Consider the following 20,560-nt stretch of genomic DNA (forward strand, 5'->3'; position numbering starts at 1 on the left):
AAGTATGATTGTACAGGTTATATATTTATAGCAAGGCTCATCAAATGTAAATGTTTAAAAATTGTAATTGTGTTGATCCAGAGGAAGGCAGAAGAAAACCCTCATTGTCCCAAAAGTAGCCACAGGGGAGAAACAAGTAAATCCTAAAACCAAAACACAGCAATCCGTTATTAAGTTGTTACCATAACGTCAAGATTGCACAGACACCATTTCTTGAAAGAGCATCCAATCCATGATTGGATTCCATTGAATTTGTCATCACTACTTCATGTGTTAAAGAAATCTAGAAATTAGCCACTATTACTGTGACACTGTCTTTCATCTATGCCTAACTGGTGACTTAGAAGGGAATTCAATTAGAGGCTAAGTTTTCACCTGTCCGACTTTTCGCCTCATTTGTCTGTTTCAGAGGCGAATTTATTCCAATGCGTGTCCCCGCTTTTCGTCTAATTCAATTGCAAAACAGGGGAAAATGGAAATAGGCGAATGCGGAACAGGTGAAAAGTACTGAAAGAATTGTGGAAATCAGTCTGTACCCCAGAAAAAGATACATTAACATAGGGAATCAATATAGATGTGTACTAATAGCCCTAATAAGACTATTTTAGGTACTTAAGTTGTGTAAATTGCTTGACATTAGCGTCTTGTAAAAGTGGTGAAGAATGGCATAAAGCTGTATTTTTTGTTGAAAATAAGTATTCCTGTCAAATTTGGGTTACTTGGAAATGGGTGCTAGCATGTTTTTGTGTCTCTAAAGTAAACTTTTTAAAAACATGAAAAATGCACCTGCTGCATGCACCTGCAATTCCAAAAACACCTGACCCATACTTGGGGACCCCCAAAAAAGTCTATTTCGCTACTTTTTATACCCCCACGTTTTAAATTTTAACCCCAAAAATGACATGTCTTTTTTGGGGTGTTCTTAGGTTTTTTTGTTGTTTTTGCAGATTTGTCCTTTGGGGACCTGTCCCAAGGGTTCTGAGTTGTTTCCCCACGTTTGCACCCCAAAATAAAGATTTTGCATTTCTTTTCACCTGCTTTTGATTGGCAAATCTTTTTTGGAGAATTGTTTTTGCTTAGGCGAAATTGTCCTGGAATTGAATTTGGTAGATTTTTTTTAGGCAAAATTTTCGCAAAAAAACTGGCGAAAATGGCTTTTCGCCTTTAATTGAATTCCCCTCTTATTCTCCCCTCTATGGTCCCTGGAATGAAAAGATCATCAGATATATTCTTATTTTGGAACAGGAAAGAGAAAGACCTTTCATGCCTACAGCCATGGCCAAAAGTTTTGAGAATGACACAAGTATTGGTTTTCACAAAGTTTGCTGCTTCGGTGTTTTTAGACCTTTTTGATAGATGTTACTATGGTATACAGAAGTAAAAATATAAAAGGTATGTAGTTCACTGGCGCTTTCCCTCTAATCCAAATTCAGCAGTAGCCAGAGGAATACGTTAAAATAACTTTAATACAAATCATAAATTATCCCAATTGGGTGAAAAGATAAAAACATCAGTCGTAGACAATAATGCAATTAAAACTTCACCAAAAACAACTTCAATAAATATATGATGTGATTAGTGGTTCAATTGCTAATTGGTAAAGTGTCCATGCATAAACAATAATATGAATAATAGTTTGAGATCACTTTGTTCATAAAGTGTCTGTGCATATAGAAGAAAAAAATCAAATAAGATCAATGGTTGGATTCCTACCATAAGGTAAAGTATGGGGCCCCTTGGCCTTCCGGACCTAGGAACTCCGGAGGGCTAAAGGAAGGGGAAGAAAAAGACAACGAATGGCAAAATGAATAGAACCGAGTAAAATGTGAGGACATATATATGGATAATTAAAAATGGATAGTTAAAAAAGGGGGATTTGATAAGATCGTATTTACAAGAACACTTAAGTTCAAAGTCCGCATTTAAACCCCCAGGAACAAGGGTTTTCAGATTAAAAATCCAGCGCATTTCAGCCCTTGCTAAGCAATCTTCAATATTTTTCTGTCTCCAATTTGGTCTGATATTTTCAATCCCAATGAAGTATTTTAGTCCTTCACAAGAGCAATTGTGTGATTTTTTAAAATGTTCCGGTATTGAATGTGGCACTGTTCCCTTTTTAATATTCCTCACGTGTTCTCCTATACGGGTTTTTAGAGGTCTAGTGGTCCTCACCACATACATAAGGCCACATGACATTGTTAGTATTGCATGTGATGAATTGGTTGATTTTATATACTTTGCCATTCACAGAAAATTCTTCAGTTTTTGTTCCTTTTCCCTTGATGGTGCGACAAGCGATGCATAGTCCACATCTATGAAATCCTTTAGTTCTTATGTATTTCATCTGTTGAACTTTTTACTAGCTTGTTCTTTAGATTAGGTGCCTTCCGGTAGATGAAAGATGGAATTGCTGGAATGATTTCTTTTAATATCGGATCACTCAGCAAAATTTTCCAATACTTTAATACTAATACTAATAGTGAGCACAAAGATACAGAGCAGTATCTTTGAGCTCACTATTATATTGTGTAAAAAAATGCCCATTCTGCTTTACTGTTCTTCTTTTGATTTCTTGATCTTGGTACTAGGAGCTTTTTTCTTTCAGTTTGAAGGGCCATTTCCCCTGCTTTTTTTCAAGAGTGGGTTCATAGCCACTTTGTAGAAATTGGTCTTCCATAGTTTTAATTTGTTGTTTCAATACTTCTTCCGTACAATTACATCGAAGGAGTATATATTGGCTCCTTGGGATTCCATCAAGCCATTTTTTATGATGTTCGTTATTAATTGGTTTATATGTATTGGAATCCGTGGGTTTTTTGTACCCTCTGGTGTGAATTTTGTCTTCTTTGATATAGATTTCCAAGTCCAAAAAGTGTAAGAGGGGTTTACTAGAAGTGAAAGTTAAAAATATATTATTTTCATTCACATTGGAGGTCCTCCATAAAACATTTCAGATTTTCTTCAGTTCCCTTACAAATAAAAATAATGTCGTCAATATAGAGAAACCAACGGACCAAGTTCGCCCCATTAATTACTCCTTGTATTTTTTTATTCTCCCAATGAGCCATAAATAAGTTAGCGTAACTGGGGGTGAACTTGGTCCCCATTGCAGTCCCTTGTTTTTGCAAATAAAAAATCACCTTTAAAAAAGAAATAGTTGTTTTTTAAAATAAAATCAATGCTTTCTATAATAAAATTCCTAAAATCCTCCGTCATATCTGTATTTGATAAAAAATGTAAAAGGGCCTCTTTGCCTTGCTCATGATTGATAATAGTATAGAGGGACGTTACGTCTGCCGTTACTAGGATCATATTTCTTTCCCACTTAATGTCCTCCAATTTATTTAAAATGTCCATAGTGTCTTTTAAGTAGGAGTCGTTCTTTTTGACCAAGGGTTGAAGATGGTAATCTATGAAGGACGAAAGGTTAGATGTTAAAACCATCAACCCCGGATATTATAGGTCTTCCAGGGGTGGAAGGGGTTTCTGGGTTTTTGTGCACCTTTGGTAAGATATAGATCACTTATCAACATCTTCACTTATAGTTCCTTTTTCCTTATATTTGTATAGCATTTTTCCATCTCTTTCTTTATTTGATTCGTGGGATCGCTCCTTAATTTCTGGTACGTCTGATTGTCTTAGAGTTGTCTAGTAATTTCATCTTCATATTTATTTCTATCCACGATGACAACACCTCCACCTTTATCTGCAGGTTTCAGAATCACATTCTAATCTTCCTTTAAAGTTTTAATGGCTTTTCTTTCTTCCTGAGTAAGAGGCTCCAGCATCACTTCCTGTTTTGGATAATCACAAACAGGAAGTGAGTCATTCTAACAGTATATAAACCCTGATCAGTCACTTCATGTCCAGCCTTGACAAAGACCCAGGAGACGGTCGAAACGTGTTGGCTGTAGTGACTGCGGGTTGGAAACCATTTGACACAAGCTTTGGGGCCCATCACATCCTTCCCCTTGCTTTAGCCCTCCGGAATTCCTAGGTCCGGAAGGCCAAGGGGCCCCATACTTTACCTTATGGTAGGAATCCAACCATTGATCTTATTTGATTTTTTCTTCTATATGCACAGACACTTTATGAACAAAGTGATCTCAAACTATTATTCATATTATTGTTTATGCATGGACACTTTACCAATTAGCAATTGAACCACTAATCAGATCATATATTTATTGAAGTTGTTTTTAGTGAAGTTTTAATTGCATTATTGTCTGCGACTGATGTTTTTATCTTTTCACCCAATTGGGATAATTTATGTTTTGTATTAAAGTTAATTTAACGTATTCCTCTGGCTACTGCTGAATTTCGATTAGAGGGAAATGCTGATATGGTTAGCATTATATACACCTTAGTTGTATATAAGTATTAATGTATATGCTTCCACACTGTCATTAACTTTCTGCACTTTATTTCCTATGCTGTTACTCAATAAACTTTTGTTATGTCATACATGTGTTTATTTAACATGTTTAAATATTGCATTTGATGACAGTGTGGAGGCATATAAATGAATAAAAATAACAACTAAAGGCAATTATAATGCTTTCCAGATCAGCAGTAGGATGTTTGGCTTGAGTACGGGATACCAGCACTTGTAATCCCAGTGGTCAGAATCCCGATGCCGGCATCTCAACAGGGTTACCTGTTGGTAAGTATCATAACCCTACCCTTAAACCTAATCCTCCCCCGCAGCCTAAACCTAACCCTCCCCCCTTGTGCCTAACCCCTAACCCTCCCCTTAATACCACTACTTACCGCCGGGATGCTGGTGACTCGATTCTAACTGGTATCGGGATTCCAGTGCCAGCATTGTGAGCGCCAACATCACGACAGATGGGATGTTTGTTAGAACAGGATACAGTGTATTAAATGAATTTACAGTGAACAACTCGAAACAATCTATGGGGTCTATTTACTAAGCAGTGTTAGGAGACAGAGTGAAAAGTGATAAGAAAGTGATAAGGTGCCAGCCAATCAGCTCCCAACTGTCATTTTTCAAACACAGCCTGTGAGATGGCAGTTAGGAGCCGATTGGCTGGCACCTTATTACTTTTCACTCTGTCTCCTAACACTGCTTAGTAAAAAGACCCCTATAACTGTTACATCATCCTGTTACAATTGTCAATAGTGCAGTCAACAATATGTGATCTAACCAAATCAAAGGTATAAATAATTCACATATTTTCTGCTTATACACCTAGTGAATAATTGTGCATAACCTCCCTTTTTGTCTATTCAGACAGTCCCTGTCACTTATTTAAAAACATGTTTTTTGTTTTCTACTTATTTATGGGTTATATGTTTAAGTTATAATTTTATGTGGAATTTAATAAAGGTTATATTTTATTTAATAGTAAGCAGAGCCAGGGCATAACCCTGAGGGTGATCCCTTAGCAGGCTTCCTGTTGCCCCTTAGTGGCCTAGACACTATACAATTATCTACATTAAATGTTGTCTCTCTCCCATGTCACAGCCTAGATTTTTGTTGTCCTTAATCTTTTTGAAGCAAGTTGCTATGTTTCTCCATCTTTATAAACCTATATAGCTTTGTATAATCAGAAAACAGTTATGCAGCTACAACAGTTATTCATAAGATTGAGAAAAGTGTCCAAGAAATCAAAATGGATGTGTTTAGACATTTGCTGAGCTGCAAAGTGACTCTGGTAATAGTGTTCATATTCTGCCAGCTTACACATCTTTGCTGCAGTCGCTCTATAAAGACTCTCTTGGCACACAAGGTCCTGGTGTGCTGATTAATATGACATGTGACAATTGTATATCTGTGTGCGACTGATGGCTCGATTCACTACGGATCGCAATACTGCGTACGCAGGTAGTTCAACTGCAATAGCAAGCTAATCCACTGCGATCGCCATGCAAATTCAGTCAAGGATGCCCACTTTACCATACGCACATCCGTAATACTTAACAGAATAGCAAAACCATTGGTAGAATAGAGTACCATCGGACCCCCCAAGCACACTTGCACAAGCCCTGACTCAGAAATTGCTAACAGCCATGCACTCTATCAGGCCTCAGGCTGCGTAGGGTCTCGCAGTAGGTAATTTATGCACGCCCCTGAAATGGCATGCAAATGCACTGGCACACCTGCTTTCTGCTGACTACCCACACCCAAACGGCACTTCTTGTCAATCATGGGTCTACATAGTCCATGGGATCGCAGTCCTGAACACAGTGGCCGGTTCGCGCATGCGCAGAACACAACAGTTGGCCGATTGCGTGTGTATTAGCAACGGTCTCCGAATCTGTACACGAAATGCTACAATGTCGCGGCCGCAGTTTTTTTTACATACCAAGTTATGTTGTGCTTCATATACAGACTAAGGTGTACACAGATATACATGTTTCGCATATCAAATTAATCAGCACAGTCTGTTGGTGCATTCCAGTCTCATCACATTGCGACTTAGACGCATTAGGTAGAAAAGAAAATTCTTTCCTCTGACATTTGACTTAGACGCATTATCTGCAAAAAAAACGCCCGGCGCTAGCACAGAGGAACGGGACCTGGCGGCTCATTCAGGCCAGGCAAGTCGCGCTGCACGGCATATTGAGGCTAGATGTACGATGACACATCTGTATGACTGTAGGTAAAGTTAAAAATGTGAGATAACTACATCTGTATATATAAAAGATACGTTATATGAATGGTTACACTGTTTAACATTTCACAATTCCAAAACTGACCAAAGCATGATGATATTCACCCATCTATTTTAGTAAAGAAGTGACAGCTAATAATTACAGGTTATCGGTTACAAAATATGCATCATTAAAATACTGGAGAATATATATCAAAATATATTATTTAGTGCTGGGAGTGAAATATATATATATATATATATATATATATATATATGTGTGTGTGTGTGTGTGTGTGTGTGTGTGTGTTTGTGTGTATAAAGCTACAATGTGGGGGAGGGAGAGAGGAGGAGTTTGGGAAACTTTCTGTACTCACCATTTCTAGGTGTACTTTGCCAAAGGCAAGAAGCACCTTTAGCACTCGCCTGATTCTGTCCATTTGTCGTTAAGAAAAAGCCACCACCACTTGTGTCGCAAGACTTATTTTGAAAGTGGTCCTTGATGGAATGCACAACTGTCAGTAAAGGTAAAACACACCAAGATATGAGGATTACCTTGCAGCTATGTAGTGAAGGAGTCAATGTGCATTATAGGTTTATAATCAGAGAGGTCTGATGTTAGAACTCACTGATTAAAAACATCTTTAGCAAACAGAATGTGGGCATGTAATTGTCGAATATGTATGAAAGCCTGGTAGTTATGGAAATCCTGTGTATATAAGAGCTGATGTACCACCGTGAGCATTAGCAATAATCCCCCCCATCTACAAGTATGACACCAGTTAGCTATGATCTAGTGCAATCTGCTTTCATGCACATTGTCCTAAGGATTTTCAAGGCTTTCAATGCTTGTGGATTTTGGGGCTGATTCTGCGTTGGAGGCAAGTCATGCCGACGTAATGCGTGGATTTCACCTAACTGTGCACGCGCCAAAGAAATACATCGGTGACTGCACATACGCCAAATCAGACTTAAGCACACAGCTGGAGACCGCTAATGCATGCAGGCTGATTCATCCCATGGCGGACCACACTATCTGGGTGGTAAATGGGAGGCACGGAAGTGATCCGTCTCGTCTCATGGAAGTCTCCATTATAGAAGTGTCAGGCGACTTCAGTGCTGGTTGGCAGTGCACAGACAGAGGTGGGACGTGTGTTTCAGGTGTAGGTCCCAATACAAATGGTGACAGCTGTGGAGGTCAGAGCAGTGGGCGGGACAAGCTTCGACATCTAGCTGCAGGGATATGTTACTATACACAGCATCAGAGTCGTAGCTAGACTTTTTGGTGCCCTGTGCCAGAGACAGCATTGGCACCCCCCCCCCATTTTTTAAATAGGGACAGATGATAGTGCACCTGGAAAGGGCCATGGCCTCATGGGGAATGGCCAGGGAAGAGATAGGGGAGGCCAGGAGACGCTGGAATAAAAGAAGAGAAAGCTACAAGTAAGATTGATAATAAACAGAAAATTGACAGGCCCAAACAGCGCCCCCTGTCCTGCGGTGCCCTGTGCCATGGCACTGGTCGCACTAGCCTAGTTACGGCCTTGCACAGCATTAGCGCAATGTAGTAAGCAGGCAGCCGCGGCCAGGCGGGAAAGCCACTGGAAATGCATCAGACACAGGATCAGCCCCTTTATATGTTTTGGTTTGGAAAAGCAAAGAGCCAAACTAAGTACAGGGACAGATCAGCATAACAAGGGAGAAGCTGGGGTAGCTACAGAGCAATACAAGATGCAGACATGTCAGCTATACATACTGTGATACTGATCATCTGTCCTTCTATTTCCTTCAGGGGAGAAAAGCAATCGTAAACCAAGATGCCAAAAACTCAGAGAACTTATTTGATAATGGCATAACAAAAACACAAATGACAATCTGAAAGCATTTATCTACAGTGATCTGTACACATTCCAAACAACGCAGCCAATGCTTTCACAAGGATCCATTACCTCACTCTTCGATTTGTGCCTCATGCCTCACTGATACCCCTAGGTGCTTGTGAATTGATGCCGCCTCTTTATGAATATTGGTTTAGCCAATCCACTGGTGTAGGAGTGGGGTGCCCTCTAAGGGCGCAGTGCCAGAGTCTCTCTGAGTAACTATCATTTGAGCATTGCTGTGAACTTTGAAATTCTTTCGTTCACAAGAACACACCAAGGTAGGAGTGATGAACCCCCTAATCTAGGCAGATAATCAGCTGGCATCTCTGTGATTCATCAAGCTTTGTATAACGTTCCATCTCTGGCCCCAAGTAAGGCAGACCTACAGTATGTATGAAATCTTTTATTATACCACAATTACATAAACCACTTAAGTATACCTCGTCTTTGGACTGAGAACACTTCTTAAAACTCATTATGCATCAGCATTAAATGTAAATATAGAAATAAAAAGAAACTGGAAAAAAAAAAAACTTCCAAACATTGTGAGCATCTAGGTGGATGGAAAACAGAATCCAAAGAATTAACAATAGAAACCAAGTGGAGTAAAATTCTCCCTCAAACCTGACAACAAATGACAGGTATCACAGTGAATCTGCCATGTAAAGTGTACCTGATAACGGTGTACAGTAGAGGTTAATATTTTGTTGGTTGCTATTAGTGAGATTGTATAAAAACTTACACAATCAAGTTTTTTTTGGCAGTACAGGCTTTCACAATTCCACTGATACAATCTTGGAGTTTCAGCTTTGTTTTGCTATTCTGCATAATGTTATTCCACCACTGTATTTGTTCATTTGCATTTTACACAATAGTCTGAATAAAACGGAGGATGACATTAATTTCATTATTCTGTGTAGTGTGGATAGCGATGGGCTGGGAACACTTAAGGACAAGCAAAACACAAACCACTTTGTGACCAATGATTACGAGGTGAATTTGATGGAACTGTTTAGATATTTTCACTCATCTCTAAACGCAATCAATCACCTCAGTAGAAATTAGTGACCGGACAGCAGAAATGTAATTTGTTCCTAGCAAATTGATAGACCTTATATTAATGTCCGGTGTATTGCGTTAGTCTAAAATGTTTCCACCCAATGTGTACAGGTAACAGATACATTTTAAGCCTTAAATGACATTAACATTGCAATAAACAAAAAAATACTAAACCTGTGGAGGTTACTTAATTAGCATTCATTTTTCTATTTCTTTATTCTTCAAGTTGTTTTTAATTCAAGGGATGCAAATTCACATTTTTCCAGAGCACAAAGACGGGGTCAATATTACTCGCTAATGCATAATTATGTGCAAGGATGAAATATAAATGCAAATACATTATTAATTTTGTAAAATGCAGTTGAGATGCGGAAATTAGAGGAATAGATAATATTAAGAGAGAGAGAGCGTGTGAGAGAGAGAGAGAGCGTGTGAGAGAGAGAGAGAGCGTGTGAGAGAGAGAGAGCGTGTGAGAGAGAGAGAGCGTGTGAGAGAGAGAGAGCGTGTGAGAGAGAGAGAGCGTGTGAGAGAGAGAGAGCGTGTGAGAGAGAGAGAGCGTGTGAGAGAGAGAGAGCGTGTGAGAGAGAGAGAGCGTGTGAGAGAGAGAGAGCGTGTGAGAGAGAGAGCGTGTGAGAGAGAGAGCGTGTGAGAGAGAGAGCGTGTGAGAGAGGCGCGCTCTCTCTCTCTCGCGCTCTCGCTCTCTCTCGCGCTCTCTCTCGCGCTCTCTCTCGCTCTCTCTCGCTCTCTCTCTCGAGAGCGAGAGAGAGCGAGAGAGAGCGAGAGAGAGCGAGAGAGAGCGAGAGAGAGCGAGAGCGTGAGAGAGAGAGCGTGTGAGAGAGAGTGTGAGAGAGAGAGCGCGAGAGAGAGAGCGCGAGAGAGAGAGCGCGAGAGAGAGAGCGCGAGAGAGAGAGCGCGAGAGAGAGAGCGCGAGAGAGAGAGAGCGTGAGAGAGCGTGAGAGAGAGCGTGAGAGAGAGAGCGTGAGAGAGAGCGTGAGAGAGAGCGTGAGAGAGAGCGTGAGAGAGAGAGTGTGAGAGAGAGAGTGTGAGAGAGAGAGTGTGAGAGAGAGAGTGTGAGAGAGAGAGTGTGTGAGAGAGTGTGTGAGAGAGAGTGTGTGAGAGAGAGTGTGTGAGAGAGAGTGTGAGAGAGAGTGAGAGAGAGTGTGAGAGAGAGTGTGAGAGAGAGTGTGAGAGAGAGAGTGTGAGAGAGAGAGTGTGAGAGAGAGAGTGTGAGAGAGAGAGTGTGAGAGAGAGAGTGTGAGAGAGAGAGAGAGTGTGCGTGTGAGAGAGTGTGTGCGTGTGAGAGAGTGTGTGCGTGTGAGAGAGTGTGTGCGTGTGTGTGATCTATCTATAATGCGTTTAATCTTTATGGAAAAACCCCGTGGGTGACCGGAATAAAATATATCCTACTTTTGCAAGTAGAGATCAACATTTCTATATATACTCTCAATCCTTTTGTTTTATCAGATGTACTGCTGCTGCTGTTTAGGACTCTAAATTCAGATCCACCTTCCTGTCATTCTAGTGTGATGAGAACTTTACTCTATGACTTTAAAAAAACCAAACAAAAACACACCCCCACAGTTTGCTCAGATTTTGCCAATCTCTTCTTAATCAGCAAAATGCCCTTTAAGTAGCATCTGACATTTACCAATACTCTACTTTAAAAATCATAATTAAGAAAAAAAATTAAAAAACAGAATAATCATAGCAATGTTCCATTATATTTCTTTACACTCTGCTAATACAAAGAAAATCCACTACATCACTGAGGCAATTACGCAAAAAGCTGAATGGACCTAAGTCAGTAAAAGAATAAGTGTATTATAGACACCTTTCAATTTTATACTATCAACAGTAGTACTAATAACAAAAGTAAGTAACATGAATAGTACCAACCTATATGCGTCTGGGCCATAACATCTGCTAATCTGTGTGCGGCACTGCTGCCCCCACTCTGTGTTGAAGAGGAAGAAGTGGTTGATGTGGTTGATCCATGGATTGCTTGGCTTATCCAGTGCTCCATGTTTATACTCCCCTGGCTTGAGGTGGGAGTTCCCTGGGAGTCCCCTTGTACTGAACCTTCGTCTTCTGACCCTGAAGAGGTATCTACCCAAGACACAAATAAGGTCACTGTACCAAAACGCATAAATCAGTATAGAGGAATCAAGAAAACAAATGTACCAAGAATGATGTTTAGTGCTGAAAACCATAGGTTCATTAATGTTCTTCTGATTGCATAAAACATGCCAACAGGACAGAGTTATTCTCATAGTTGACATATAACAAATAATGCAACTATCTTAAATTAATATATCTTAAATGATGTGTATTACTGATGTGAATATTATACATAAAATAAAGTTGGTTAGCACTAGAAAAAGGTCTTCTCACCAAAATGCAAAAGGGTTACCTAGGAGATCTTTAATTATGTTAGGAATTTCCAGGTTTTGTTTAAGGATGTGAGGGAGATGTTCGCACATGTTTGTAAGTTAAATTAGAATGCTGGAAAGTAAGGATCAGGATATGACTGTAAAGGGACTTTTTTAGGATCTAACAGCAAAATGAAGGGCCAGGAAATAGCAGGAAAGAAATATGATACGTGGCATCTTCCTCCAACCCCAATTGATAACCAGTCTTAGTCTTTTAAGACTAGGCTGGAAGTGAAACAAACTCTGGAGGGATAAACAGTGTGGGTCAAAGTGAAGATCTCCAAAAGCCTTTTATATGAAGTGGCTGAACAGCTAACAGGCCCATGGCTCGTTGGCCCTTAAGAAACAGCACAGAGTATTGTACCACCTGGCCCTGATGCCAGCTTCCTATTGACTCATAAAAGAATCAGGGAGAACTTGGAAAGTCCTTAATCAGTGAGTCAGCTAGAAGATGGAGAAGGTACTGCTGTAATTGCCAGCAGATGTCGTCGAAATAGACAGAAGAGAATTTGGGGATCTACAGTGTACTTTTTACAAGAGTTGCGGTGAAAAGTCAGAATAGCATTGAACAATATATTAAACCTTTATATGGTTCATATCGGAAAATTTTAATTTCAGTTTTTTTTATTCTTTATGTAATAACTGGACTCCAAGGAATAAGTAGTAGTGATACATAATTTGGCACAAATAGTTTCCCGCAATGAACACACCACAAGGGGGAGATTTATCAAACCTTCTAAAGAGTACAATTGGAGCTGTTGCCAATAGCAACCAACCTGATCCTAGATATCATTTTTCGGGGACATTCTATAAAATGATAGCTAGAATCTGGGCAGCACCTCCACTTGTCCTCTTTAGAAGGTTTGATAAACCTCCCCCTAAATGCAATTATCCATTTAATCCTTGGCCACACTGGATGGTTCATGCCAACATTTCACCATCTATATGCTAGTGGGAGGCTGCATGTCACACTGCTTCAGCCCTGGAGAAACTTGGAAAAGGAGTCTGGGTTGCTGCTATGACCACTAACAGCCATTATTATAAACAATACAGTAATGTTTATGAAATCTGAAATTGTGAAAACATAAACAAAAGAAATCAAGAATAATATATAGATGCTGGCTAACCTGGGGGTGTGTACGCATCCATTGAGGTTTGCACCACAAGCGAGCGACGTTTGGATGGCATGGGTACAGCCATTTTCCTTTCTTTATGCTTAGCGAGGGCTGCTTGGACTGCTTCTGTATGTACATCTATAATAACAGCACACATGATATAGAGAAAAGGTTTGTTCCTGTGATACACTAAACCAGTGGTCCCCAACATGTAGCTCGCGAGCTACCGGTAGCTCGCCGTCTTGATTTTGGTAGCTCACCTAGCTGCAGTACTGTCGAGTCAACTAGGAGGAAGTGACCTCTGACGTGTGCTCCCCCGTGTAATTGATGCCATGGGTGGGTCACAGGGAAGCACGTCAGGTGATTGCCACAGTGTGTACAGCAATCACCTGACGTGCTTCTCCATGGTTCCACCCATGGCGTCTATGCTACGGCGGGGCGAGTGACTCCCGCCCAACCCTGTCGAAAAAAAAATAATCACACAGCAGCCCTGCCTATATGTTTTGCTCCTCTACTGCACGTACCTCCTTTGAGCAGGTAATCAACAGTGAAATGTGCCTGTGCTTAAATTTTATTTACAAACTACAACAATCAATGTAATAATTAAATGCATTTTTATTTTCTATGAAACATTTTTTTATTTCATTTTCATTAAATTACCTTCAATTGTTCGGTTATTAGATTTTTCTTTCTACAATTTTAGTACCTCTTCAGGAGGTTTAATTTTTCTAAAGTAGCTCACACCTCAATTAACGTTGGAGACCACTGCTCTAAACCAATCACAGCACACTATAATAATGTCTTACCAGCACACATTAGGAAATTCAACATTGAATAAACATTATACCCTTTCTTAGTAACAAAACAATATAAAACAGATGCATCCATCTATTTGTTATTATTGTCAACTTCAACTTTGTACATACAATGTTAAAAAGTTTAGAAAACATTTACAAACAAGACACGTTTAATACACACTTAGGGGGGAATTCAATCCTATTAGCTGCAACTTTTTGCGGGTGCAAATTCTCCATACTATTTGGAGCAAAAAGTTTTTACCATCTCCTTAGTAGGTGAAAAGTTGTGCAAAACCCTTATTATTGGCTTAAAATGTCGAGACTTGGTTCAGAACCACTGGGACCCCCCTACTTAATGCCTCATGAGGCAAAAATAAGTTTTTAATTAGCTTAATATGGCCAATAATGACATGTAATTTTTGGGGTGAAAAGGAACAAAGTGCTGAAAAATGGGGTAACTGATGAGGGACAGGTATATGGGGGGGGGGGTGCTTTATGAGTGGGACAGGTGTATTTAAGTGGGAAAGGTTTAAGATTGCAGGTGAGTGCTAAAGAAATATTTTGGTGGGGGGTTTTTTAAAGGTGTCTTTAAATTACACAAATATATACTTTTTTTTCCAATATAAAATTTTTAATTATCACACATAGGTATTTGTATACACCCAGAATTAAAAAAACAAACAAAGAAAAAAAAACATTTGCTTTATGTCATTTTTTAATTGTTCTAGAAACAAGCATATAACAGCCATTTGACACACATTAAGAAGCCCGAATACTTTTATTACAGCCACTAATACACACATATATCGTTATCCTACATCAGTTTGGCTTTTTTTTTTTTTTTTTGAGTACAGGGAAATTTCCCAATTTTTACACCGCAAAATACATGAAAATTTTTTGGGTGAATGCCACATAGCGACTTTTGTAATAGGATTGTGTAAAAAAACGTGGACGTGCACAGCCATGGTAAGCGGTAACGTGTGTTAAGCTATCACATTATCACGACTATTTGAATTCCCCCCTATACTGGAAATCTTAAATGGTCAATCTAGAGATTGGCAAAACCATGTTGAACTGCAGGTGGGCCAGATGGGGCACATTGAACTGCAGGTGGGCCAGATGGGGCACATTTAAAATTTGCAAAAATGTAGATTAGGAGGGGCTTGTCCTATCACAAATCTAAAAATAAAGTGTAAAAATAAAGCTGTCCAGAATTTGTGCAAAAACAGACATTATTTTATTTTATTTTTTTAAGTGTAAACGGTCTTAAATTACACTGGGAAATAAAGATTTTGTCACAGGGCACCTCAGGTGGTATTATATATGCATTTCCCACATAGATTTAAAAAATGGTCTTAGAATCTTTCTATCGCCTATACAGGGGTATTCAATATGGGAGCGAAAAGTCTGTGCTGGACTTTTCACTCCACATCGGAGATTTTCCTGGGATAAAGTATCGGGCGCGCGCCCGCTTTATCCCCTTATTCAATATAAAACCTACGAAAACGGGAACCTGCGAAGTGGGATCTGCGTAAATAAACAAAATTTTCCCCCCTAAAGTTGCAAAAACATGTGGGATCACTATGGGTACCCCCGTTTTAGCCTGCAAATGAAAGTCGGGGATTTAAATAGCCACAGCAGGTGTTTTTTTTCCGACATTGAAGAAGTGATGCAGAAGAGCACTTAGGTTTTTTTTTTTGTTTTTTTTTAAGAGGTCCCATAAAATTTGGGGTACATGAAAATGGGTACTAGCATATTTTTATGTCCCTAAAATAAGTTTTAAAAAATTCTGCAACTATGCACCTGCCGCTAATAGCCTATTCTAGAATACACCTGCCGCTAATATCCTATTCTAGAATACACCTGCCGCATACTTGCAGAATAGCCCTGAACCTATTTCCCTATTTTTAAACACTTTTTTCCCATTTTTTTTTTTCACCCCAATTTTTACATTCATTTTTTGGGGTGTCCCTATTTTTTTTCTTTTTACTTTTTTTGACACAGTTATTTTTAAAATGTCATTCCCAGGGGTGCAGGCTATTTATTTTAAGCCTGCACCCCTAAACCACAATTCTGCACTTTTTTTCACCACCAATTATTCAGTGGTGAAAAGTTATCCCCGTTTTTTTTCAAAGACTTTTCGAATCTGCGAAAAGTCTTTGAAATTGAATACGGTGTAAAACCAAAACCTCCGAAAATGACGTCATCGGTACGAAAACATCGCAAAAACTGAGTTTTCGCTCCATATTGAATACCCCTGATAGTGTTAAAGTTACGCCCTCTTTAAGAATTGACAGTACGATTATAACCCATTTATTAAGCGTTTAAGGAGTTTTTTTTCTTCAGTAAACTTCCATTGTTTTCTTTAATTATAGTGTTCAGAGAAAATTAGTATAACTCAAGAAGGGTACAGAATAATAACTGGATGATGCACTTTGGACACGATGAGTCATAGAAGTGATGACTAAGCAAGTAAACCTTTCTTACTAAGTCACCATTCTTACATTACAGAGACATTCTAAATCGATGTTTGAATTCAGCAGAGAATATGCTATTGAATCACCAATATTCCCTTGTGATAAAAAGTAAGACAAGTTTTGTTAACCAGTGTTATTATATTCATGGTATATTGGACTTGCCGGGTCGAGGGGTGCCATTCTATCACAACTAAATTATTGTGTTTCATCCAGCCTAGAATTGTGACATATGCACCCAACACATTGGTAGAGAATGCCTTGATCTAAGGTTCCAAAGGACATTCCCAGAATGTATAAATTTACCAGATCGATAGCGTTCATCTCGTGAGCCAGAAGAGCGCCGACGATGATATCTAGAAGAGGAGGAAGGGGTGACAGGCGTTCTACGATCTGGTGGTAATACTTGATCAACCCCTGCAGGAAGAACGATGCTTAGTTATTATGTACAAGAAAATTGCATTTATGTATAAAAAATACATATATTCTGTACTGTAATTATTATTCTCCAAATATAATAAAACATTTTTAGAACTTCTCCTGTGTTTGCTCATTTATAGTCTTCTCGTGATACTGAATTGTTTGATCTCCTTTTTTCAGATGGATGACTATTTTAGGTTGCACATATTCCTTATGGAAATGTAGCCATTTACAGGAATACTCCACAATATAATGGTTTGTGAATAACCCTTTATACATTCGTAACCCCTTCCTACGGGGAAGATGTACGCTCCTCATCAATCAACAAAACTAACACAACATACTAATTCATATATAAGGATAATTACACCAGGTGTAGCAGAATACTAAATCACTACCATGGTACGGAAGGGAGCAATGGTACATTTTTAAACTTATTAGAACTGTTGGGAGGCAATACAACTGATTGTAAAATTAACTAGCATACTAGTAGCACACTTCTACAAGGAGGGAAGAGATGATGGTGGAAGAAACAGGTTTTAAAATGCAGTAAAATATGCTGCAAATGTTCAGTTTTGGAGCTCAGGCTGATGCTGAGAAACATTCTAGCATTCCCTGGAAGACAGATTATGTGAAAGGGTATGTAAGTATATATGTCTTCGATTTCTCTGTGCTTATTTTGAGAAATGGTTTTACATTTATAGGTATGCCAGTTTGTTACAACAGTTGTTATTCGATAAGCAATGAATTTGCCATAATAAATACCATTTCATTTTGTGCTTTTAAAATAATTCATATGCCATGCTTGGCTTTTCTAAGGCTATATTTAAGCAGATAATTATTTGGTTTACAGTACCTGGGAATAAATTGTGACTGAGATAAGTCAGGAACTAATAAAAGACTTCCTAGAAATGTCAGCTCTTGAACTAAATCCTAGTGGTGGCAATAATTTATGCTTAATTGTGCAAGACAGAGGGTCCCAAATGCAGTCCTCAAGGCACTCCTGCAGTTTAGGTTTTAGAGATGACCATGGTTGAGCAAAATGTGGTTAAATCACATTGACAGTGGTACTAATAAAGTCACATGTGGTCAAGCATGGATATCCTTAAAACCTGGACTGCTAGGGTGCTTTGAGGACCTAGTTTGGAAGCCTCTGGTGCAAGATATACTTTTGGGTTTTCCACTATTTTTTACACAAGTCAGGTTATTTTATTTCGACTAATCCATGTGGGTTTTGTTGTGACAAATTTGTTGCAGTAAATTGATAGGTTTTACGAGTTGCCTGCTGTAGTCTAATAAACAAGTCTGAACTAATAGTTACAATGTAGTTTATGTTACACAGAGCAAAATAAGGCTGGCCACACAGTTTGCTATTTAGTTTGGTAAATTTAGGAATATCTGACAAAATCTGACCACTACTGCGCCATGTGTGGAGTTCATACATAATCATAATTTGTCTGATTGAACCGACTGTGACAGAGAAGCTGGTCCAACCATGACCCTTTATTTGTGATCTCATTGTAATGTGGCACCTGATCGGCTAGTTTATTCTAATTTGCTCTCTTGGAAAACATGCCAAGCAGCAGAGGTAGGCAAGCACAACATGAAAAGGGATTACCAATCATAAATATGGCAACAATGAGGCTGTGCATTGCTTGCAGAGGTAATTTACTGACACAGTTACATAGGTGGATTACTGTCATGGAACAGTACCAAAAACTATATATACTTTTTGGAGGTCACACAACAGATTTAGGGCAGTTTTTTTATTGGAGAAAATAAGTAGTCCTGTCAAATTTGGAGTACTTGAAAATGGGTACAAGCATATTTTAAAGTCACTAAAATGAAGTTGTAAAAAACGTAAAAACCGCACCTGAAGAAAGCACCTACAATAAAAAAAAACACCTCACCCATACTTGCAGGCCCCAAAAAGTATATTTCGATACTTTTTATGTTTGTACCCCCACTTTGTACTTTTTCGCCCCCAAATTCAAACTACTTTTTAGGGGTGTTCCTCACTTTTTTTTTAGGGATTTTTTGACGCAGTTATCCTTTGGGGGCCTGTTTCAAGGGTTCTGAGTGGTTTCTCCACCTTTACATTCCAAAATAAAAAAAAATGCACTTCTCTTTTCCTGCTATTCAGAGGCGAATCTTTTTAGTCTATTAAATTGCATTGACTTTCCATGTACGCGAAAAGCGGATGGAATTGAATACGGAGATAAGTTTCCGACTGGCAAAAAGTCGCAATCGGCGATACTTTTTCGCAGATCTAGGCTTTTCGCATCTAATTGAAGATGGGCCTTAGGCTGCTGGACTTTTCACCTCCTTCGCCTGTTTTCCAGGCGGAAAAGTATCGCGCATGTGCCCGCTATTCCCCGTATTCAATTCCAAAGTAGGCAAAAAACTAAGGGAATTTTCGGGAAATAATTGTAGGACCCCCTAAAGATGTCCAGACCTTGGGGATCACTATGGGTACCTCAGTTTTTGCCTGCAGAATAAAGTTTTTAAACAGCCGCAGCAGGTGCATAAATGCGGCTTTGAAGAAGGTGATGCAGAAGAGCATTTTGAACTTTTTTGATGAAAAATATATATTTAAGTCCCTAAAATGATTTTTAAAAATTCTGCAAAAATGCACCTGCCACTATCACCCGCACTGAGGAAAACACCTGACGCATATTTCCGACCCTCTCTGGATTACATATAACTATTCTAGAAGTGATTTTTCTTTTTCTTCACCCCAAAATTTTTAATTTTTTCTGGGGTGTCCCAATTTTTTTTTTACACCGATCCTTTTAAGGGGCATTCCCAAGCGTGCAGGGTAATTATTTTAAGCCTGCACCCCTAAATCCCAATTCTGCATTTATCCCCGGCGAATATTTATCCCCGTTTTTTTAAATGTACTTTTCGCACCAGCGACAAGTCAATGTAATTGAATACGGGGATAATTGAAATAGGCGAAAATTACATCATTGGCGTTAAATTATCGCCGATTCCGACATTTCGCCTCAAATTGAATACAGACCAAAGTATCAAAATGCATACTAAAAGTCTTTATTGGCATTCCAGGACACTGAGATGGCTGATGGCATTATTGGCAGGGCTACTGGAAAATATAAAACATTTTACAATCATTTATTAGACGTATGTCCCCTTTGCAAAATGCATTTTGTTTTGTAGTGGCTCTATCAATAAAAGATTTATTTTCTACTATTAGAAAACAAAAATGGCATAAAAGCATCCCCAATGGTATAATGAGCAAACACATATACGGCAATATGGTAAGGGACAGAGAATGTAAAAGGAGAAAGGGAAGACAAAGCCCTGGCACAGATTGCTTGAGTTGGCAGTGGGCACAAAAGACCGGAGACATGGGATGATATATGCAGGGGGGCAGACATGAGGCACCAACATGCTAAAAGTGGTGACAGAGACCTCACCACATCACTAGAAACAAAAGGTATGAATGGGGCCCTATATGTGTAGTGTACACTGTTGTCATACAATATGAACTGTATTCATTTGACAAGGCATTTGTGCATATTCTGGTAGCAATTGGTCTGTGTTATATCCAGATACAACCGGATGTTTTGGGATTTTTGTGGGTATAGAAGTTGTAAGGTGGTTTGTGAGGGGATGGGTATAATATAATGACAGTCAGGATGCCTGCTGTCAATAGACTGACAGTGGAACAGTAAGTACTGTTCTCCTACCCTATTCACCCCCTAACCCTCCCTTACCCCACACCCTAATCCTCCCAGTAAGTGCCTAA

At 39.1% G+C, this 20,560-nt stretch overlaps 1 protein-coding gene across 3 annotated transcripts in view; it reads right to left on the reverse strand.

The window, feature by feature from the left end:
• Positions 1-20,560, reverse strand: part of DIP2C (DIP2 acetate--CoA ligase C (putative)) — a 530,217-nt gene that overhangs the window by 271,042 nt on the left and 238,615 nt on the right. For 2 of the 3 annotated variants that reach the window (XM_088445439.1, XM_088445438.1), the window contains 3 exons: positions 16,678-16,788; positions 13,113-13,238; positions 11,453-11,662 (listed from right to left, as the gene is read on the reverse strand). In XM_088445439.1, coding sequence (XP_088301565.1) covers positions 11,453-11,662; positions 13,113-13,238; positions 16,678-16,788 — 447 coding nt within the window. Of the gene's footprint in view, positions 1-6,994; positions 7,133-8,373; positions 8,404-11,452; positions 11,663-13,112; positions 13,239-16,677; positions 16,789-20,560 lie in introns of all 3 variants that reach the window. The other variant, XM_088445440.1, reaches the window with a different exon arrangement.

This window comes from Taudactylus pleione, unplaced genomic scaffold (assembly GCF_031769625.1).
Source record: "Taudactylus pleione unplaced genomic scaffold, aTauple2 ptg000380l, whole genome shotgun sequence".
Taxonomy (NCBI): domain Eukaryota; kingdom Metazoa; phylum Chordata; class Amphibia; order Anura; family Myobatrachidae; genus Taudactylus; species Taudactylus pleione.